Below are 22602 nucleotides of genomic sequence, written 5' to 3' on the forward strand. Positions count from 1 at the left end.
GCTGGGCAATGCAGGCGAGACAAGGAGGGCTGTGGAGCAATTCATTCAATGGGCATTTACAAGCAGAAGGATCATTTCCTGGGCGCAGGCCCACCTGTCAGCAGTAGCACACTTCCCCAAGTTAATGATGGGACAGGACCCCACCGCCTCCTATTACATCACATCAGCAAGAGTTGGAAGCATGCAGAAGGGGCAAAAATAGACAACCGTCAGCCCATAGATTTCAATAGGATGGTTCAACTCGTAGACGCACTATGGGAAATAGCAAAAGACACATATGAGCTGAACCTTTTTAAGCAGCCTTTGCGGCCGCATTCTTTGGGGCGTTTAGGCTTAACAAGCTAGTGGCTCCGGCTAGGACAGGCCTCGCAGAGCATTGTCTACAGGAAGCCGACGTCAGGCCTGGAGTGGCCGAGGTAACACTGCGACTGCGAAGGTCAAAGGCTGGCAAAGGTGCGGTAATAATGCTGGAGTGCATCAGGGACCCCAAATACTGCACAGTATCCTGCCTACTAACCCACATGGTGTCACGGCCGGCAGGGGAAGGCCCCCTATTCAAACATAAAGATGGTACCTTCTTAAATAAATTTCAGTTCTCAGCAGTGATGTGCCAAGCCCTGGGCAGGGCAGGCCTCCCACCAACATCCTTTGGTTCTCATTCATTTAGGATTGGGGCGGCTACCACAGCAGCCCAGCTTGGGATGTCCAAGAAAGGGGATCAAGGCCATCAGCAGGTGGCAGTCCAAGGCATATTAGACCTACATAAGACTCCACCTGCTGTAAAAAGCGTGGCAACGCATATGAGTAGATGGTCACCTGACATTCTGATTATTGCCTCAGCAGGACGGCAGCACCCTCGGCTCGTATGGGGGGTGGGTCACTTTTTCATTTCCCGGTTGAATTTGTGGTGGCAGCGGGGAGGTTACAAGCAGAGAGGTGGGCCGGCCAACACATGTGTTCCATGGTGGGGTCGCTCCGGGATGAGATGGGACCAACTACCAGCTGTGCTCGAGGAACTATGGGCGGACACAGCCGGGCACCCAGATGTGTTGATAATTCATCTGGGTGGGAACAATTTGGCCTAGCTGGGGAGAAAAGAGATACTCCTCACCATGCAGGCAGACGTAACAGAAGCAGCACGGTGCTTCAGGAGCATCGTCATCAAATGGTCCGAACTGATTAGCAGGCTGGAGCGGCATGGGGCTGAGTCGCATAAGGCAGTCGAAAACTCTAAAAGAAAAATGAATATCGCTGTAAGCAAATTTTGAAAGACCAATGGCTTGGCGAGCTTTAGTCAATGCCTTGTTCACCCAGGTCGCCCAGAGCTCGTCTGGCATTATAGGGTTCACCTATCGGAGAAAGGGATGCGCGAATTCTGGAGCAACCTGTTAGGGGCGATGTTTTTAGAAGGCTGCACCCGAAGAAAAAAAACTATGACAAAAGTAAAAAAAACCTGCTTTGCCTGCACGAAGAGCTGCAGGAAGACGTGAGCCTACCTGTCAGCGTGGCAGGTACGAAGGGTGCTTTTGGTTAGTTATGGAAGATCACCGACAGGGCCGTGTGTAGAAGAAGGGCCACTAACCTTGGGATGGCTTACGGCAGGGTCAGTAGGCCCTTACAAAAGGGGGTAGCAAACGGCGACAGCGCTCGCAGCCCAGACCCAGCAAGATGGCAGGGCACAAAAAGACTAGCAAGGTATTAAGTCGGGCCTAACTCCGGGGAGAGGCTACCCTCCACAGGCAAAGGGGCGTGGAAACCAACAGAACAATGTACAAACTGTCACGGTGATTTATTACTATGATATGCAGAGGAGTTATGACAAGCAGGTGATATATGTCCAACAAATGATTTATGACGATAATGGAGAATGATTTATGGCAAAAATGCGACATAATGATTTATGATACACTAGTGAGTTATGACAGGTGATTTATGATGTGCTACTAAATGATACAGATTCAGAAAAGGGGGTGGTGATGAACAGAGTGCCTGAATTAAGCAGACCACTCCTACCCAGTCCAAAGATCAGGGCTTGATCCATCACCGTTTTTTAGCTCACTGCACCATCCCAGCTCAGAACTCGGCTATATGCAAATTAGTCTGTTCCTGTCTCAGTGCATGATGGGAACAGGGCAAACCAAACTACCAAGCCAATTCTTGTACTGGGAAGGAAACAAGCTTCCGGGGACCGGTTTCTGCCATTTCAGGCGTCGTCGGCCCGGCTTGCTTGAATCCTGATGGTGCAATGAGCAAGGGACTCACATCTGAGTATACCCTTCCACGCTTATGGTGGACAAAATGATTCAGAATTCAAGCAAGCCGGGCCGACGAGGCTGAAATGCCAGAAACCGGTCCCCGGTAGCTTGTCTCCTTTCTGGTGAAGAATTGGCTTGGTAGTTTGGTCTGCCCTGTTCCCATGATGCACTGGGCCAGGGACAGACTAATTTGCATATAGCCAGGTTCTGAGCTGGGATGGGGCAGTGAGCTAAATAACGGTGATGGATCAAGCCCTGATCTTTGGACTGGGTAAGAGTGGTCTGCTTAATTCAGACACTCTGTTCATCACCACCCCCTTTTCTGAATCGTTTTTGGCCACTATAGGTGTGGCAGGGTATACTCAGACATGAGTCCCTTGCTCACTGCTCCATCAGGATTCAAGCAAGCCGGGCCGACGAGGCTGAAATGCCAGAAACCGGTCCCCGGTAGCTTGTCTCCTTTCTGGTGAAGAATTGGCTTGGTAGTTTGGTCTGCCCTGTTCCCATGATGCACTGGGCCAGGGACAGACTAATTTGCATATAGCCAGGTTCTGAGCTGGGATGGGGCAGTGAGCTAAATAACGGTGATGGATCAAGCCCTGATCTTTGGACTGGGTAAGAGTGGTCTGCTTAATTCAGACACTCTGTTCATCACCACCCCCTTTTCTGAATCGTTTTTGGCCACTATAGGTGTGGCAGGGTATACTCAGACATGAGTCCCTTGCTCACTGCTCCATCAGGATTCAAGCAAGCCGGGCCGACGAGGCTGAAATGCCAGAAACCGGTCCCCGGTAGCTTGTCTCCTTTCTGGTGAAGAATTGGCTTGGTAGTTTGGTCTGCCCTGTTCCCATGATGCACTGGGCCAGGGACAGACTAATTTGCATATAGCCAAGTTCTGAGCTGGGATGGGGCAGTGAGCTAAATAACGGTGATGGATCAAGCCCTGATCTTTGGACTGGGTAAGAGTGGTCTGCTTATTTCAGACACTCTGTTCATCACCACCCCCTTTTCTGAATCGTTTTTGGCCACTATAGGTGTGGCAGGGTATACTCAGACATGAGTCCCTTGCTCACTGCTCCATCAGGATTCAAGCAAGCCGGGCCGACAAGGCTGAAATGCTAGAAACCGGTCCCCGGTAGCTTGTCTCCTTTCTGGTGAAGAATTGGCTTGGTAGTTTGGTCTGCCCTGTTCCCATGATGCACTGGGCCAGGGACAGACTAATTTGCATAGAGCCAGGTTCTGAGCTGGGATGGGGCAGTGAGCTAAATAACGGTGATGGATCAAGCCCTGATCTTTGGATCAAGCTCCTAACCACCAGGTGTAATCTCTCCAGAGAGCTTCAGTGCTAACAGAGGAGCTGGGTCAGAAGTAATCACCCAATGGAGTGCAATTGACAACGGCAAGTTTCTCCTGGGCTAGGACGGGTCCACCAACAGAATCTGAACATGGTCTGATATAACCTTCTGAATCACTCCAGGAATCAGGGAAGGCATAGAGAAGACCCTCTGTCAGCTGAATTAAATATGGTTCCCCTGCTGAAGCTCCTGGACCCAGAAACATACTACTGGTGGCCAAGAGATCTAGCCATGGATTTTGATCCTGTGAGTTCCTTGAGACCCTCGCAGGTGAGTAGCCACACTTTACAAACTCCTGATTGATTGATTGATTGATTGAGATAGATGTTGAAAAATTCTTGGATGCAGAACCATTGAGATCAAATATGGGAATACTCAACTCAGAGAGTCCACAGGCAAGTTCTTCCTCCCTGGAAGATATATTACCCGGCGAGAAAGAAGATGTTGCCCCCCACACTGTCTGACCTGACATCCTTGGTATGAGACAGGCAAGAGCTGACTTTAGATCAGCGCTTAAGAAAAGAAAAATTGCCTGAGATATGATGCTTGATAATCCCTGCAGAAGGCCTCATTAACAGGAGACAGCGTTGCTTTCCGGAAAGCTGTTAAAGTACCCTTCTTGAAACCCGGAGGTGGGCCGACAATGGAAATTGCTCAAGTGATGACCTCTGAGTTGATCACTTTGCAAAGATATATGACCTGTGGGTAATTTTGAGACTAGCCATGAGAACATATCTTTGGATTCTTTCACCCAATATTGTAATTACCAGTTTACACTGGAAGAAGTTAACCAGGCTATTTCTGCAAGCCAGGGTGGCAAGGCACCCGGGCCAGATGGGGGTTCCACTTGATTTGTTTAAGGCAAATTTGACCTTATGTGGCCCCTCATTACCCAGGTAATTAACACCAGTTGTGCTGCTCCCTTTTTGGAGACTTGGGCTGAGTCATCCATTGAGCCAGTTTTTAAAAAAGGGAATCTTCAGGATCCTGGATATTATAGACCCTTTTTATTATTGGACTCTGATTAATTTTAGAATGATTACACGTGTGGACTGAGGATAATAAAGTCTCTCTGATATCCAATATGGTTTCCGGGAGGGCCTGGGTACAACTGAGCAGAGCTTTAACTTAGCCATCCTTGTAGGAAAATACACATGGGTGAAAGGAGATAGACTTTTTTTTAGCTTTTGTGGACCTCACCGCTGCATTTGATTGTGTGCAGCAAGAGAAGCTCTGGGAGATACTTGAGGTGATGGGGGTGGAAGCTCAAATATTTCTTTTCCTTAGGCGCCTATATAATAATGCCCAGGGGTGAGTAAGATTTGATCTGAGTGGTGAATGCACCGCCCCATTTCCTATAAAGAGAGGGGTCAAACAAGGATGTGTTCTGGCCTCTTTTCTTTTTAACCTGTATATTAATGGTCTGGAAGATGCGCTGATCAAGAATTGTTATGACTTTCCTCAAATAGCTGGACCTCCCTACCCGCTCTTCTTTATGCGGATACCGCGGTTTTAATGTCACGCACGCAAGTAGGTTTACAGAGGGTATTAGATAATTTCTCTAATTTCATGAGTGGTCTTGGCCTCAGGGTTAATACATCAAAGACCTTCATAATGAGGTGTGGTCGTGGAAGCCATAGATGTAAGGACATGTTTGTGGACGGACAAAAGAGAGCCCACAAAGAGATTCTCATATCTTGAAATACTCTATGATCAAAAAGATTTATGGTCTCAAGCCGTACAAGCAAAAAAACTAGCATTCTCAAGCATTACTATTGCTCTTGTAAATTTTTCAAGAAAATTGGGTAGGCGATCCCCTGTGGAGCTTATTAAGATATACAAAGCCAAAAGAGTCTCCACAGCTATGTATGGACCAGGCTTTTGGGGCTTTGCTGATACAAACTTGTTGCAAACAGTAGAAAATACATTTTTGAGAAACATCCTGCCTGTCCCGACCAGTACATCCTCGTACGTTTATCATGCGGAACTGGGCCTACAACATATTTTGGACCTCATAAAATTAGAGCCCATCCTCTGGTGGTATAGAGTGTGGACAAAAATAGAGATACAGCTAAATAGAGACATTCTGATGGATAGTCTGAAATTGGAAGGGGCCTTAAAGATTCCTTGGGTAAGGTATGTCTGCGATTTTATGGAGGATCTTGGATACCCTGAATACTTTACTGACCCAAGCAGCTTACATATGGTTAGGAGAAAGGATTTAATAAAAGAGGGTCTACAACTCTTGGATACAATAAGATCATCAGCTGAGATTTTAAAGCCTAGCGTTCACCGGAACCTGCTGATTTTAACCACTTTTAATATTCAGCCATATTCAACAATCGTTCCCGGGGGTTATGATCAGTTTCTATTGACAAGAGTTAGGCAGGGGATCTTTCATAGAATTGTTAGTCTTCCAATATCGAATGACTGGGCCCGAGAATTGCAATTGTGTTCATGTGACAATCATTCAGTTCAATCCACCATACACATGTTTTTGTTTTGTAAATTCTATAGAGAATTGAGGAATGTGTGGATTGTTCAAATCCTAAAACGTTTCGGGGTCAGACAATGCCGCCCAGCGTTTATTGCATTGCAATTTTTGGATAATATACCTAGTACTTGGAAGATAGCAATGTTCTTAAAGCAAATAGTTAACCTCAGGAAAAATATGGTAATTGAAGTTTAAAGGTCATGTAGACACAAAGGGCATATTTGTATAATTGATGAATTCATAAACTATATGAATCATTCTTTTATTGCTATTTCATGTAATGATGTGTTTGGTTTTAGTGTTTCTTTAATGGTATGAACAATTAATTGAATAGTGATTTATGTACAGGATGTTCACTTTATAATACTTGTTTTAATTAATATGTATGTTTTATATATGCGCTTTTATGATTGTATGAAATAGCAATCACATAAAGCTGTCTTTGACTTTGACTTTGACATCCTTAGTGTGATATTCCCACATATATTTTTCCTCTACTCTATAATTCTTAATTTTGTTTGGTATTTTGCTTGTGTGGTGTGTTTTCAATTTATTGCTGGTTGTTTAGTGCATAAATACTTTACGTAATGCTTCTAAGTTAAGTTTGATTACTTTCTTCAAGCTACCAGAGGGTTGTGATCATGTTTATTTAGTGACTTTTTGGTTCACCCTGACAAGGATTGTGTTAATTATTTGAGTGGGGCTGCCACACCTCTCAACTAATAATGCAATTTCATACACCCCCACACAAAAGATCTCATAGAAATGAGGGAACTGTTCCCCTTGAAGCTGGAGAAAGCTCCTGACTACCTAATTGCCTGTATACATCACAACTGATAGATTGACAATCCTTGGTGTGAAATAAAGCAGTACTCAGTTAACTGTTGTTAATTCTTTCTAGTTCGAAGACATCTTAATTTGTGCCCGTGACCATCTCCCCTGGACATGATGGCACAGCAGAGTGGTACCCCACCCCCTTCAGTAGCCATCTGTAGTAATGACTGTGGGAGCAGGAAGCAGGAAAGAAAACCCTTGCCCAATAGCTTCTCCTGAAGCCCCCACTAAAGGGCCTGAGTTACCTTCATCAGAATGGAAATGTAAAGTGAGTAGCCCTGGGACACTGGACCCCAAAATCTTAATAGGTGACAAACCAGAGTGTAAAGATGAAGGTGAGCCCAAGGAACAATTGAAACAGTTGAGGCCATATCCCACTGAACTACAGGCCATTCATTCCCTGAAGCCTGTGATTTTGCTAACAGAGATGGCAGATGACTTTGCTTGTTCTTCCTGTGTCTAGGAAGAAATAGCTTCCCTTCTGCTGTGTCAACAAGCCCCCCAATGAAGTTGTTGCTTTTGCAGGACCTGGATTGTACTTATCCATGTTCACTAGGATTATCCCTCTATTTCATTAGGTGCCCACGTTAACTAAGGTCTTTTACACATGGCTACTGCCTGTAGCCTACAAAACGAAGGAGGAGCCATCAGGGCACAATCCAGGACACCATCACATCTCTTGGGCAGAACATCCTCCCACTCTCCTTCATAGCTCACTTTCAACTTGCCTGCAAAACACAAGGAAGATGCATCAGGGTGCAGTCCAGGATCCCAGCGCATCTGCTGGGACACTGATGTGTGGCCTTCATATATATGGTTAGGTCACTCAGTTTCCTCACTTTCCTCAGGACAGGAAATTAGATGATTTTTTACTCTCTTCCCATTTCCCATGTGATTGGGCATTATCAGTGAGATTCTGCCCTTCTTGAAAACCCTGACCCCGCCCTTATCTACAAGAACCTGCATGGTGCTCATAAAGATGTGCAATTCCCAAAATGTTCTGTTGGGCTGGAAGGCATCTGACTAAAGAGCAATTTGAACTGTACTTCCCCCACTTCCCCCACTTCCGCAACAGCGCCTAAGCCGAGCCGAAATCTCAGTCTGGGTGAGTTTGTATTGGGTAGCCACACATTGGCCAGCACTATCAGTGTGTTTTTTTCGTAACAGTTTGTAACCCAATTGAAAAGTGCCTCCCTGCCATCTGCAGAGTTTGCAACCATTGCTGGATGGAACGAGTGTCCCTTTAGGTACAAGGACCCTACAACCCTCACCGTGAGTAGGAAAGAACGACTTGCTCAGTCAGTACAGGCGCCACATGCTTCCAGGTGATATTAGATTTTAGAGAGGAGATACTATTTTAAAATTAAAAATGTTTCTTAGATTTGTCATCTTGGACAGAACGTTTTCTGGAGAAATATTGGTAGTGGTAAATCCCTCAGCTATATAATCTGCAACCCCAATCTGTCAATATTAACAGGGCAATCTGGTGAACAGAACATAAATAGTTTTCTCTCTGTAACCAATCTTACATTTCCAACAATAGTCAACAAAACGAGCTCCACATTGCCATGTGTTTGATCCAGGCTACAACGGTTTTGGATGCATTGTTACATTATTCCATAGTTTACTCTTTTACTCACCGTACTGCTCTAAATAGTAACTTCCTTCCTTCCAAGGCGGCCTACAAAATCTCCTTTTGATACAGCAGATTGTACTGCAAATCATGACAAGATCAAAAGGACACCCATTGTGTATTATCTAACAAAATTACCACATGATAATATGTTGGTGTTACATGAAAAAACTATTGACATAAAACATTGAGTATGTAATTGAATATGGAAATGATGAAAAACATTTTTCATCTTACTGACTCATGATACTGTAAATGTTAATGATCTTTTGTGAATGTCTCATTTTTTCTTAGAATTCAACAATGGAACATCAGTATGTGTCCTCCTTATTTCGTACATTAAGTCATGTGGTATCCATAAGCTATGGCACGTTATTTCTTCCAGCAGGTAAAGTACAAGGATTCTTCAGAAAAGAAGCATACCTTGAATGATCAATCCTTGATTTTAAATTGTCTTAATCATGGGATTAGCTCTTCTTAACTTCTTTTGTTTAAATTATATTTTTAAATATTGAATTAATTGATGGTATTATCTAATATTTATTCAAGGCGCCCTTGGCAGAGATTCTTACTCATGTTTTATGTCCCCCATCTGATATTTACTTGAGGAGGGTGGGACCCCCTACCTACTGATATTTGAAAACTTAACAGGGATTCAAATGTTAAATTGCATCTATATTTCCTTTTAGTAGGATTGTGTTTTTTTAATGATGCTGTTTTTATCATGTTACATTCTCTGGTCTTTTATGGCAGTAACAGCCGAAATAAATATTTTTGACTGACTGACTGAAAATGATATATACCATGCCTCTGTAATGAAAGCAAACCCAATATCATTTTTGATTCAGATATTACATTCTGTTGTACCAGTATATTCTCGTAATAGTGACGCAATGAAATCTATGAGATTTCACTGCATCACTTTTAGGACGCTGTTGCGTCAAAATCTTACGCCTGCCTCACAGCAGGCGTAAGACTGATGCAAGCCCTTTCACATGGGGCTTTCCCCACTTTTGCGCTTACAGATACGTCAGAAATACTGACGTGTCTGTAACTCCTTGCGACATGATGCGTCATACATTAAATATGACGCATCAGGTATGTCGCAAGGAGTGCGCACTGAGAAGTGACGCATCGCTACTTTCACGCAGCGATGCGCCATTGCTCATAAATAAGGCCCCTGGTACTTTGAATCTCTGGGCAGAGATAGACTGCAGTGGAATCTCTGACTATTTACATGTTTCCTCTTCAAAACATTAAACTTCCGGGAAAACACCAATTTATATATTTACTTGCACGTAAGTTCCCAAATAAAGTGCCCAAAAACTGTGCAATTTCCATAAACGTTAAATACTCAATGTGGGTTGCCTTGCTTCCTTACAGACCCCACATGTGTGAACTAAGGCATACAAGGAGGCTTACAAGCGGGCATAGGGCACTGTGGACAAATGTGCAATATTGACAAGTAAAAACCAACCCAATTTATTAAGCTTAGGTTCACTCTGGACATGAAATAAGTAAACTGTAAAGTCTGTCCTGAAGCTTGCAATGCCAATTTGCATAATTGACACAAGTGAGACCTAGTAGCAAAAGGGATATCAAAGTGCCCCTATTGTAACTGTGTGGTGATGAAGCCTGCCGTTTGTTTAAGAAGCACTTTTTTGTATATTGGACTTGGAACAAATTAAAAAGGCAATTCTTATGTAAAGTTACTAAGTAGGGAAATTTTTATTGAGATTTTTAGTACACTTGTTACCAAAAGGATTTCTAAAAGTGTTGTTAAAATCTGACTTGTTGGCCTGAAGCAAGATGGATTATTATAAGTGGGCCCAGGTATTGGCTTAGGGAGACTAAGCATGTGAATTGCAGTATGAATGTGAGTTTAGAATAGCCACTTAGATATCATTTGCCTATTGAGTGGTGCTTCTAAAATCATAATAGAACCAACAAATTAAACTAAATATCCCTTAAAATTAAATTTGGTTAAAGTTCAATTTAATGAAATGTTTGGTCATCTTTTTGGAGATATATCCTCTATAGGTTGGTCATTGATGCAACTCCTCAACATTTTTATCAAGTTTATCAAATTCTTCCCTACAGGTTATATTTCACATTATATTTGCCCTCCTTCTGTGACATATTTTTCCACTATGGTCTTTCCCAAACATGCAGACACTAAACTCCTCATGACATCTTCTTCCAACATTGGGTCACCTGAATGTACAGACGTGTATGTGTTCCTTACTACATTATTATCACAAGTGCTCACCACTTTAAATAATGTACAATTTTCAGTCGTATTGTTCTTCAGCATTTACATGTGCCCCTGTACATCCTTTCCCACCGTAGTATTGGTCCATGGTGGTCTTTGCCACACCACCACTTTTTTCCCCCTCTTACTTCAGATACAGTCTGGATCGAATTTTTATTCACACTAAGCAATTCCTTTAAAAACTGGATACATTTCTAGCCTTGAAAAAACCTTGGCACTATTACCCACCAATAGACAATACACATGTTGTCTGAAGTTCCATGCTGTGTACAACTGTTGCAATACGTAACTTTAACCTGTACCATGGAAATAAAATAACAAACAAAAAAAAGAACACTGAAGAATTATGCTTTTGTATTTAATTGTCTACTGTTCGTTCCAGTGTTTTAACTGATAAACAGTTTGATCCATATTTGGGCTTTTATCCAAAAATGTCCAGGGGCTGATAGAGTTTTCTGGACGGGTTACTCCACCACAAATTATATGGATATCCCATCTACCGTACCTAATTATAAATGCACTAGGATTCCATACACTTATAATTAGGCAGACAGGTTTTCCGTCACTTTTGTGATGGAGTAACCTGTCCGCAAAACTCTAAATCACACCCTTGGTGTGTATAATCTCAAACTCATCAAGTGAGCATGTTAGTTGGCTTGTGAGTTTCTAGCAAACACCAGCCAACACGCAAGCCTCGAAATTAGAATGTTGATGGAACTCGAGAAGTCCGAAAATATAATGCAGATTATATAGTTACTTGAGCAAGGATGAATCAATACCTGCTTCTCTAGAATCTCCAGAGATAAAGGTAATTCACAAGAGACAGGGAATCTGACCTCCTAGAAGACCACAGGGAGTAGGGTACTTAGGACCTAGGCCATCTTGGAAAATGAACCAGTAGATCCAGTTGAAAATGGACTGTAGTTGAAACACTGGTTTAAATATTGGTTGAGATGCCTGACTCCTACTGCAATTTGCAAGCTAGTACTCTAGGAACTGTTACTTAAAAATTGTGAATCTTGGGGGTCACCAGGGAGAAGATATTAGTTATTTTTTGAAGGTGTTTATTGACACTTTTCAACTCATAGTTAGTGGTTCCAAGGCTTTCCAAAGAAAGATGCAAACTTGTAAGGATTTCATCCTTCATTCTGAACTTTATGCATTAATGTTAAAAACTTTAGTAGATCACAGGAACCACATTTCTTGTCTTGGTAAGCCATGCCCAGCAGTGGTTCCTAGCTGTATCCCTCTGAACAGTTTTAACTTCCAATGAAATAGTGATTAGGTGCCATAGTTTTCATTTTTGGGTCACAAACTATTTCCTATTTTTCCTCACCAACTGTTTCGCTTCTGCAGAATATTTTTGTGCTGCTTTAGATGTACTATTATTCCACAAGAAATACATTACCATTCAATAGGAATTGTAGAATCTTTTCCATAAATGATAATGAGACATTATTTAGTGCCCAGCACAGTCCCCAAAGTAAATGAGATTGGAGTGGAAATAGACTCCTACAGTGTCCAACACATTCTCCAATGTTGTTGAGACTGGAGTGGTAATAGTAAATCGGACTCCTTCAATGTCCAACACCTTCCCCAAAATGGCTTATGTTGGAGTGGTAAAAGTAAATCAGACCCCTTCAATGTCCGACATATTCCTCAAAGCAGTTTAGATTGAAGTGGGAATAGTAAATCTAGCCTTTTCATTGTCCAACATATTGCTGAAAATGGTTTAGATCGGAGTGGGGTAGTACATTTGACACCTTCAGACATTCACCAAAGTGGTTTTCAATTTAAGTGGAACAGTTATTTTGACGCCTTTAGTGTCCAACACCTTCCCGAAAATGGTTTAAATTGGAGTTGGAATAGTAAATTTGACCCATGCAGCGTCTCAACACATTCCCTAAAGTGGTTTATATTTGAGTGGGGATCTTAAATCTGAAAACATCTACAATGTCAAACATCTCCCCTAAATGGATTGCATTGGAGTGGGAATAGTAAATCTGAACCCTTCAATGTCCAGCACCTTGCCCATATGGCTTATATTGGAGTAGGAATAGTAAATTTGACCCCTTAAGTGTTGAACATATTCTCCAACGTGGTTTACAGTGCAGTGGAAGTAGAAAATCTTACACCTTCAATTTTTAGCCCCTTCCCTGAAATGGTTTAGATATGAGTGAGAATAGTAAATATGCACTCTCTATTGTTAAACACTGTCTCTAGTGCAGTTTAGTTAAGTGTGTGAATATTACATCTTACCCGTTTAATGTCTAATGTCTTACCAGAATTTTCTCATAATGGATATGGTATATTTCAGCAATTTAATGTATACTATATTAAGTATTGTAGAGGAGGATAAGATAAATATAACATTTACGTTATAGTATATGTGGGAGACGTGGCCTGGCAAGATGGCCGATCGGATGTGCATCTAGAGCGGTCCGCTGCCCCATGCCAGAATCCTAGCTTTGGAAGGCCTCAATGCACCTGTGTACTGATGGCAGGGTCGATGCAGCCTTTAATTTTTCCACCCAGGCCATCTGAAGATCACCCACTGAGCCGTCACCCTGGTCTCCGTGGATTGCTGCCTTGGCTGCCTGGTAGTTATGTGGCGGCCTGCCCTTGATTTCATGCTCTGACCCTCCTACCCCAGCCGCTGGGGAGAAAACATTCTCATCTTTGGAGGTCAGAGCCTCCTGCCACAGAGTTGCTGTGTGAGAGGGCCTTTCTGTGACGGTTAAGGTGGGTCGGACGCTGAGAAGGCAGCCGGAGCTCCCCTCTGTGCCATATGGGAGACCAGCTTGCCTGCGGCATTGCTGTTGCGAATCCGGGCCTGACTGGTAGTGAGTTGTTATGTGCATCCGGCAGGTGAATAGCCCACATTGAAGTCTGTCGTCGGACCCGTCCCACTCCTCCTTTTTCAACAATTCTCACTGCTGCTGCTTGCGGCTGCAAGACTGCATTGGCCTGCAGTGGGAAGGTGGCGGGTGTGAGTGCCCTCCCCTGAATCATAGACATTGTGTTCAGTTACACTGCAGGACCCACTGCCAGGATCGTCCTGCAGGCACCCAGATGCCAGCCGACTCTACTGTTACTGGACATATTTGTACCAACTGGGGGTCCTTCCTGGTGTGCATTACCTAACCTTGTCATTCCTCAGTTTTGCTCCCTGATGTACTACTTAAGGTAAACTGGCCAGACTGCTGTTAGTGAGGAAGCCCCCAGCTGTGCCTGCGGGCACCCGTGCTACACGTGGTGGAGTCCACCTAGGGGTTATGGGCCTTTCTTCCCATTCCTGGATGTGGCACGCCATGGATTATTCTCCTGCCCCCCCAAGTGAAGTTGGGGATCTTCTTCCCTAACACTGTGTGGTGGCTGGTGTTGACCTCTGTTGGGGGGCCAGGGGACCTGCACTGGTATGCACACATTTGGAGTTCTCGCCTGCTTTGCTGGGCTGTGGGGACATTCTTGAAAGTCCTCTGTCTGGGTCTCAAGGACTGCTCAAGCTGCATTCCACCAGGCCCTTCTTTCCTGCTGGTATCACCTTCCATACTGTTTGTGAGTGTGATGGACCCCTGAGGAGACCACCCCTGGCCACTGTGGAGCTGCTAGTGCTGCACTCCCCCAGGGAGCCCAGAAGTGCAAGCCGGGGCGCTCACAGCTGGTACTGTCCACCATCCTGTGAAGTGGTCCAACTTACATGCCCAATCAGTGAACACCCACCATGGGGAAGGACAGGTGCAGAGAGGGGCTCAACTGAACTAAATAGACCAGTTTACTGCCCCAGTGTCCAGCACACTGCTGAATCGGCTGCCTTAGGAGAACCCAGAATGCATCTTAGAGCCACAGGGTCCAACTAGTGCCTAACTATTAGCCGCTACTGAGGCTTTGAGTGTGACTGTTCTGGCTAAATTTGAAGCTATCTCATAGGATGTGGGTCTACTGTATGCCGATCTTCGTGGTGTGATGGAGCCCTCCCTGTCCACTGATTAAGACATCTCTAAATTGATGGAGGAGGTAGCCTCTTTGTGGGCTGAGTTGGAGTCCCTGTTGGCCAGGACAGCAGCTGAGCCACATATTTGCAGTGGTCAAAACGAAGCTGAGAGCTGTGGGACTCCGTTATATTCTCCTGTATCCAGTGAAATTAAAGGTACTAGACAATGAGCCTTCTCACTTTTTCACTAGCCCTGATGCGCTGTGGAACTGGTTGGAGATCGGATGGCTAGATGGGGGGATCCTGCTGCTCGCGACAATCAGGGAGACAGAGGAGACAGGCGACTGTACTTCCCTTTCCATCTCTCGGGTGGTGGTTAGATAAGAGGGCACATTGGATCTGGAGTAGCAGAGGTCAGAGCGAGAGGAGGTGATGGCATTAGTGAAAGCAGTGTCAGCCTCTGGCTTGGACTCGAGTGCCATAGATGTGGTGGAGGAGACACTGGACCAGGGAGAGGTTTAATTTCAATATTTGGTGACTGCCCCTGCTATAGTGATTACCTCATACATTGTCTTGCAGGGTGGGTTGTCCCCTTCCTCCATCAGGGGAGAGTACATTACACAGCTGTGGTATATAGTGAAACAGGTCGCCTGCCAGTTACTTTTATTTTGCACGCCCGCTTTGGATTTATTTATTTGTAGTGTTTTATATAGCGCAAACATGACCATCATGGTATCAGAGCGCTGTACAAGGAGAGCTGATGTGGGTTGCTTTACAGTAGAGACCTTAGTCACTTATATACTGTACATAGAGATCGAAGAGTGAGGTATAACTCAGTCATATACAATATTACCTAGATTTCCCCAGTGTTCCCATGTATAGGGTTCAAAGTACTGGCAAAAACAATACTCTACAATACTGAATCCAGTGAATGCCAGTTTCAGATGGTTTCTTTTATGCCACATGGTTTTCTAGTATTAAGGCTTTAACTTCCTTCTTGAACAACCTAAATGAGGTAATTGTTCTAGTTGAGGGTGGAAGACAGTTGCATTTTTTTAGAGCATATCCGGAGAAATCTCAGACTTGAGTTTTCCTTTTTTGAATCTGACTTTTTCAAATAAAAGGGATTTAGCACTTCTAGAGACTCTCCTGCCTCCTGATAGCTCGATCCTATTCACCAAGTAATTTGAACCAGAATTGTGTAGAGCTTTGCAGGTTATGCGTGCACTTTACAGTTGAATCCTGGCTTCGGCAGGGTCCCAGTTGAGGGCTCTGAGTGAAGGCGAAATGTGATTGTAATGTTGTGCACCTATTAATAGTCTAGCTGTTGCATTAATTGTCGCTTTCATTGGATGTAGGCTGGCTTTTGGTAGGCCTATGAGCATAGCATTCCCATAGTCCTGTCTATATAACATTAGAGATTGTACCTCCGTTTTGAGGTCCCCTCGTGGTATGAAGGATTTTTGCCTTCTGAGAACATACAGATGTAGGTTGGTGCTTCTGGAAGCGGCTTGTATGTGAGCTTGCATGTTTAGATTTGAGTCTAGTGTCATACCTATTGATTTTCTGGAGTGGCAGATGGTAGGGGTGCAGTTTAGCGAGTTGATTTTCTGAGACGAGAGTTGAGGTTGTTTGGGTGTGAGGGTACTGAGGGGTGAGGAGAAAAGAATGAATTTGGTTTTCTGCAGATGTAATTTTAGATGGTTGTGTTCAGGGTATCACCCAGTCTCTTTATAACCTCTTGAGAGGAGAGTTTGATGTATAGTTGAGTATCATCCTCATACATGTGGTATGAAATTTTTGGCTGCATCAGAATTTCAGTGAGTGGTTCCATGTAAAGAATAAATAGAGTTGGTGAAATTGTAGAACCTTGCGTAACATCCCTGTCAATGTCCGTTACATCCGATAGAGTGTTGCTGACTTTGAATCTTTGTTGTCGGTTCGGCAAGAAGGAGTTGATCCTGTTAAGGACGGCTCCTGAAAGGCCATTCTGATTTCAAGAATTTACCTAGGCGTTTTTTTGACCGATCATATTGACCACCGTAGATAGATCCAGAAGTATTTGGAGGCAGGATTTGTTTTGGTCAAGTGATGTTTGTATATCATCTAGGATGTTCAGCATGGAGAAATACGTGTTGTGTCCGGGCCTGAAACCAGATTGGTATCTGTCTAATAGGTCAATATTCTTGATGTGTCCAAATAGGGGATATGGCCAAGAATGCCAGACTGGATACTGGTCCAAAGTTGTTCAAATTTTCCAATCAGTGGCCTTTTTTTTTAGCAGGGGGGTACTTGGCCCATCTTCAGGCATTCTGGATGGGCTCCTTTTGGAGATAAGTGTTAACAATGTTTGTCTATAGAAAGTCTGGTGGATCTCATTCAGAAGGTGGGAGAGAATAGGATCTTCAAAATGTGTGATAGGTTTCATCGATTGTATAGTTTTCTGGATTTCCTCCTCGCTTGGAGGTCTGAAACTGTTCCAGGCGGGTCTGTTTTTGCTTGGGACAGATGGGGTGTGTTAGTCAGTCAGTATTCCTGTAGTGTATTGTGAGAGTGGGGTTGTTGGATTCACTAGGTTGGAGACTCTCTTGGCTGAGAATGGTGTCGCTTATGATTGCTATTTTGTCTTAAACGAAATTTAGAAGGTGTTGCAGATGTCGATTGAGTTATTTGGAATTGAGGATTCTATAAGTTTATTATGTTGAAGAGTTTTCTGGATCTGTTTTACTTTGTCAAGTTGACATCTGATCACTGTTGTTTTGGCTTTTAGAATTGCCTTTTTGTAAGAGATTCTGTGAATTCTCAGCTGTACTTCCACACCACAACAAACTCACACACTCGAAAGCTACACATCCAGACTCACACTTAAACTGCTCTTGTATACAGTTCAAAAGAAGCCAATGGAAAGAAAGAACAAATAGCAAAAGAGAAAAAATAGAAAAAGAAAGAGAGTGTTTTTTTTGGCCTGGCCCACCACATTGAACTCAGCACTGTCCACTCCCAGGCCCCATACAACCATCCACATTGCTAGTGCACATCCTACAACCTCCATGTAATCCAAATAAATGACAACCTGCAACTATTCAGAGAGGACATGGAATGGGTCAAGAAGAAAGTCATATCCCTAATTCTCACACTGGAAAAGATGTACACACTCATGACCAAATGCACTGACTACCCTACCAGCAGAAAATATTTTTTCAACAGCACATACAAACACCCCCCAAGACAACAAGCTTCACTGCCAAAAAGAACAAATAATCACCTCTCCAAAGAAAATATATTCACTCTACTAACTTACTATCAGGGCACACAGACCACATTCTCTGACCCAACATCCAAAATGTCCATTGTCAAGCTTTCCAACTATAAAAACCGGTGAGACAACTCTACGTAAGTCAATCACAACAATCTGATGTTGAGAAAAACGAACACAATGACCACCACAGTAACCCACAAAACTATAACAAACCTGTAATGCATGCTGGACAACTGCAGATCCGCTGCAAAACACACAACTGATATAGCAGACATGATCTTAGAGCTTGGTCCGGACATTCTCTTCCTAACCAAAAACCTAGCTCAACCCTACAGCAGCCCCAATAATAGTCCTTCTCATTCCCCGACGTTAAGGCCGAAAGTGGTGCTGACACAGATACCAGGTAGATTCCTTTCAGTCCAGGCACAGCTGCTTTTGGAGTAGGGGGTAACTCACCTTTGGTGCCCCTGTGGCAACTCCGGTGGAAGGCAACTCACTGATTCCCCATTTCGCGAGGATCTCAGTGCAGTGACCTCTGTATATTTTTACTTTAACTGGTTGACAATATCACCTAGAGGTATAGAATAGGATGCGCCGAAAGCAGGAGTGCTTGTCACGTATTAATGGCACCAGGCATCGTTTTTATGTGCAGCTGCTGAAGGAGGAGAGCTGATTGGCGGCTCTCCAACAGGTTACTTCACACAGGGGACTCAATGAGATTCACTGTTGACAGCCCAGTGGAGGAGAATTGGGATAGGCTGGGACGGTTGGTCCGATGTGAAACTCGCCAGTTACTTCACTGTGGGGGTGACAAATCAGGGCACCTACTGGTGTGGTTGCTCAAGAGGGAATTCCTGCTCCCAGTGATTCTTTCTCTGAGATGCCACAATGGTACCTTTGTGGGGTCCCAGGCTGTTATCATTCTCCTTCTATGGGATAATGTCACCTCTGTTTATGGTGCAATGGGGTTTAGCCACCTGTAGGGGACATGCAGCTTAGATTTGCTGTCGCTTCCTTGCCTCACAGCTGGGCAGACTAAAAGCCTCAAAGGGGTGCTCTCACTGCTTTATGTGCTGGAGTCTTCTGATTAAACTGTGACCTCCCGGAATCTGAAGGATTTATACTTTTACCTCAACTGATTTCCTGGCCATCAGGCAGGTGCCTCGGGGATTGTTTTTACTCGGTGTTATTTGTAGAGTAGCGATAATGTACATCTGTTGTCTGGGAGGGGGTTGGGCGGGTTGGGGTGGGAGAGTTCATAAGTTGCTTGTACCCGATTCTTCATATACAGTTTTGCATTATGGACTTTATGCTTTGTCTTGAATGTAACAGATAAACTCTCAATAAATAAAAAAAATAAAAAGTTGAGAGAGGCAGTCCGGGCGTTGCCACTTGGTAAGGCACCAGGCCCAGATGGGCTGCCAGTGGAGTACTACTAAGCATTTTCAGAATTACTTCTCTTTCACCTACTAGAATCATTCCTTGAGGCGTGGGAACACAGGATTTTACCGCCGACCATGCATGAAGCACGGATAGTCATGCTCTCCAAACCGTGCAGAGACCCGTCATATCCCAGGTCTGACAGACCCCTGTCCATGCTGGGCATAGATGCAAAAATTCTAGTGAAGGCATTTACCACTCATCTATGTGGCATAGTCGCCAATCTTGATCATGTTGACCAATGTGCCTTTATGGCAAGGTAGGGGACCCAAATTAATCTACTGCGGCTGCCTCATGTGATGCACTCCATGGCTGATAGCGAGATGGAGGCGGCATTAATTACTTTAGATGTCAAAAAAGTATTCAACACCCTCTGTTGGAAGTACCTATGGGACCTTCTCAGGAGAATGGGGTTTTGACCAGTGTTTCAGTCCTGTGTGAAACTACTCTATGCCGGCCCGGTCACACAGGTTCGGATGGGCTCCATGGTGTCAAATTTTCTGCTGAGAGGGATATTAGAAAGGGATGCCCCCTGTTGCCACTACTTTTTGTTTTGGCAATGAAGGAACTGGCAATACGCCTTTGCCGTGACATTTCCGAATGGGGTTAAAGTGGGGGGCATCACCCATGTTGTCTCGCTCTATGTGTACGGCGCATTAGTGTACGTTACCTGCCCCGAGAAGTCCATGAGGACCACGCTGTAAATCATGTCTGAATTCGGAGTGGTGTACGACCTCTTCATCAATAAACAAAAGACTGTGCTGTCCCCAATGACCATTTTGGTTATCTTGGGATCCAGATGGCGAGCACCCCAGTAGATTGATATTAGCTTAAAATGGCTAGAGTCCTCAGAGGCCTGGAGATGTCCATCTGTTTCTGGGTCCGTCTGTTGCTGATGGGCAGAGTGGCGGTTGAGCAAGATGGTTCGAATGCTATGTAGGATGTTCCACCCTCAACCTTCAACAGACTTAAGCTGACTCCTAGTGTCTCTAGTGTGGGCGGGTAAGTGCAGCAGGGGTAAATTGGATCTTCTGAAGTTATACTCTGACCTGGGTGGGGTGGGACTCCCAAACCTGATGCTGTACTACTTTGTGAGCCTTCTGCAATATGCCACCCATTGGTATTCCATTGGTCTTAATGTGGAAAAAAATACTACTGATTGGGTGGGGTTCTGCGACAGACCTCCCACTCTGTCTTATGTTGGATACAGGGGTCCCAGTTGACAGCCCCTTTGTGGTTCAACAGGTGGCCGTGGCTTGGGAATGTGCGGTAGTGTGGGTGCTGCGTCAGGCCACATAAACTAGACTTTTGCCTCTACGCTGGTTAAAACCCATAAGTGCAATCCAATCGATGATGGACTTGAAACAATATTTTGAGGGCAGCTGTACTGCCATTGGGGACCTATACTTTAATTGTGTGTTTTCCTCACAATGGCGAAAACTTGAGATGGGTTTGGCCTTCACCCGGGCCAGTTATTACAATATGCCAAAGTATCCCAAACGATTTGTGAGATCTGACCTACCAATCCGACCAAGCCTGTGAGTCTCAGACTCTGCAGATAATACGAGACCCTGGATCAACCTGAGGCCTGATCGTGTGCATCTACAAAGCCCTTAAAGAGGATTGCCGCACTGACATGACAGTGGTTCACGACAGGTGGGCGGGGGCTAACTGCCCCAGTTAAGGAATTGGCAAGCAATGCGAGGTTCATATTTCCAGTTTTACTACTTGCACCAAGACTATCTGACCCCACTGTGGTTACACAGGATTAACAGGGCTGGCTCAGAAGCCTGGCCTTGCTGTGGGTCAACACCAGTGTCCTTCCTTCATTTGACTTGAGACGGTACCAAATTATGAGGGTACTGGGAGGAGGTCTTGAGGAAATTACAGAGACTCAGGAAGGTGTTAGTGGACTTCTCCAGCGAACACTGCTTGCTGGGAGTGCTACCGAGGTCTAAGCAGGGGACTGAATATTGGGACAGGTGTTGGACAAACAGAGGGTGACCATACACTGGATGTAACCCACGCCCGACAGGTGGTATATGGATCAATAAATCAATCAATCAGAAATTTATAGAGCGCGCTACTCACCCGTTAGGGTCTCAAGGCGCTGGGGGGAGGGGGCGCTGCTACTGCTCGAAGAGCCAGTTCTTGAGGTGCTTCCTGATCTTCCAGGTCTTTGCTGCTAGGTAGGAGAAGGATCTTCCTCCCACGGTGGCTCTGCGGGTCCATGGGATGATGGCGAGGGCGAGGTTGGCGGAGCGGAGCTGGCGGGTGGGTGTGTAGAACGTGAGTCGGCTGTTGAGGTATTCCGGGTCCATGTTGTCGAGTTCTTTGTGTGCATGGGTAAGCAGTCTGAAAGTGATCCTTTTGCTGACAGGGAGCCAGTGGAGATTTTTCAGGTGGGTTGAGATGTGGCTATGGCGGGGAATGTTGAGGATGAGTCGTGCGGATGAGTCGTGCGTTTTGTATGCGCTGGAGACGGTTCTGGAGTTTGCTGGTTGTTCCTGCGTAGAGGGCGTTCCCGTAGTTCATTCGGCTGGTGACGAGGGCCTGGGTGACCGTTCTTCTGGTTTCGGTGGGGATCCATCGGAAGATCTTCCGGAGCATGCGCAGGGTGTTGAAGCAGGAGGATGAGACGGTGTTGACTTGTTTGGTCATTGTGAGCGAGGAGTCCAGGATGAAACCCAGGTTGCGTGCGTGGTCCGTGGGTGTCGGTGCGGTGCCCAATGCCGAGGGCCACCAGGAGTTGTCCCAAGCCGAGGGGGTTTGTCCTAGGATGAGGACTTTCTTCTTGTCCGAGTTGAGTTTGAGACGGCTATGCTTCATCCAGTCTGCTACCTCTTTCATACCTTCCTGGAAGTTTGATTTGGAGGTGGCTGGGTCCTTGGTGAGGGAGAGTATCAGCTGGGTATCGTCAGCGTAGAAGATGATGTTGATGTTGTGTCTTCGTGCGATGGTGGCGAGGGGGCTCATGTAGATGTTGAAGAGTGTTGGGCTGAGTGAGGATCCTTGGGGTACGCCGCAGATGAGTTTGGTTGCTGCGGAGCGGAAAGGGGAAGGCGGACTCTCTGGGTTCTGCCGGTGAGGAATGAGGTGATCCATTCCAGGGCCTTCCCCTGGATA

General features: G+C 44.9%; 1 protein-coding gene across 3 annotated transcripts in view; it reads left to right on the forward strand.

The window, feature by feature from the left end:
• LOC144761612 (potassium/sodium hyperpolarization-activated cyclic nucleotide-gated channel 2-like) overlaps positions 1-22602 on the forward strand; it is a 2245815-nt gene that overhangs the window by 1249351 nt on the left and 973862 nt on the right. For all 3 annotated transcript variants that reach the window (XR_013595811.1, XM_078646916.1, XM_078646915.1), the window contains exon 6: positions 8866-8959. Coding sequence is in view for 2 of the 3 variants with exons in the window: in XM_078646916.1 (XP_078503042.1) it covers positions 8866-8959 (94 nt within the window). In the remaining variant the exon portion in view is untranslated. The remainder of the gene's footprint in view (positions 1-8865; positions 8960-22602) is intronic.

The sequence above is a fragment of the Lissotriton helveticus genome, chromosome 6 (assembly GCF_964261635.1).
Source record: "Lissotriton helveticus chromosome 6, aLisHel1.1, whole genome shotgun sequence".
NCBI classification, from domain to species: Eukaryota; Metazoa; Chordata; class Amphibia; order Caudata; family Salamandridae; genus Lissotriton; species Lissotriton helveticus.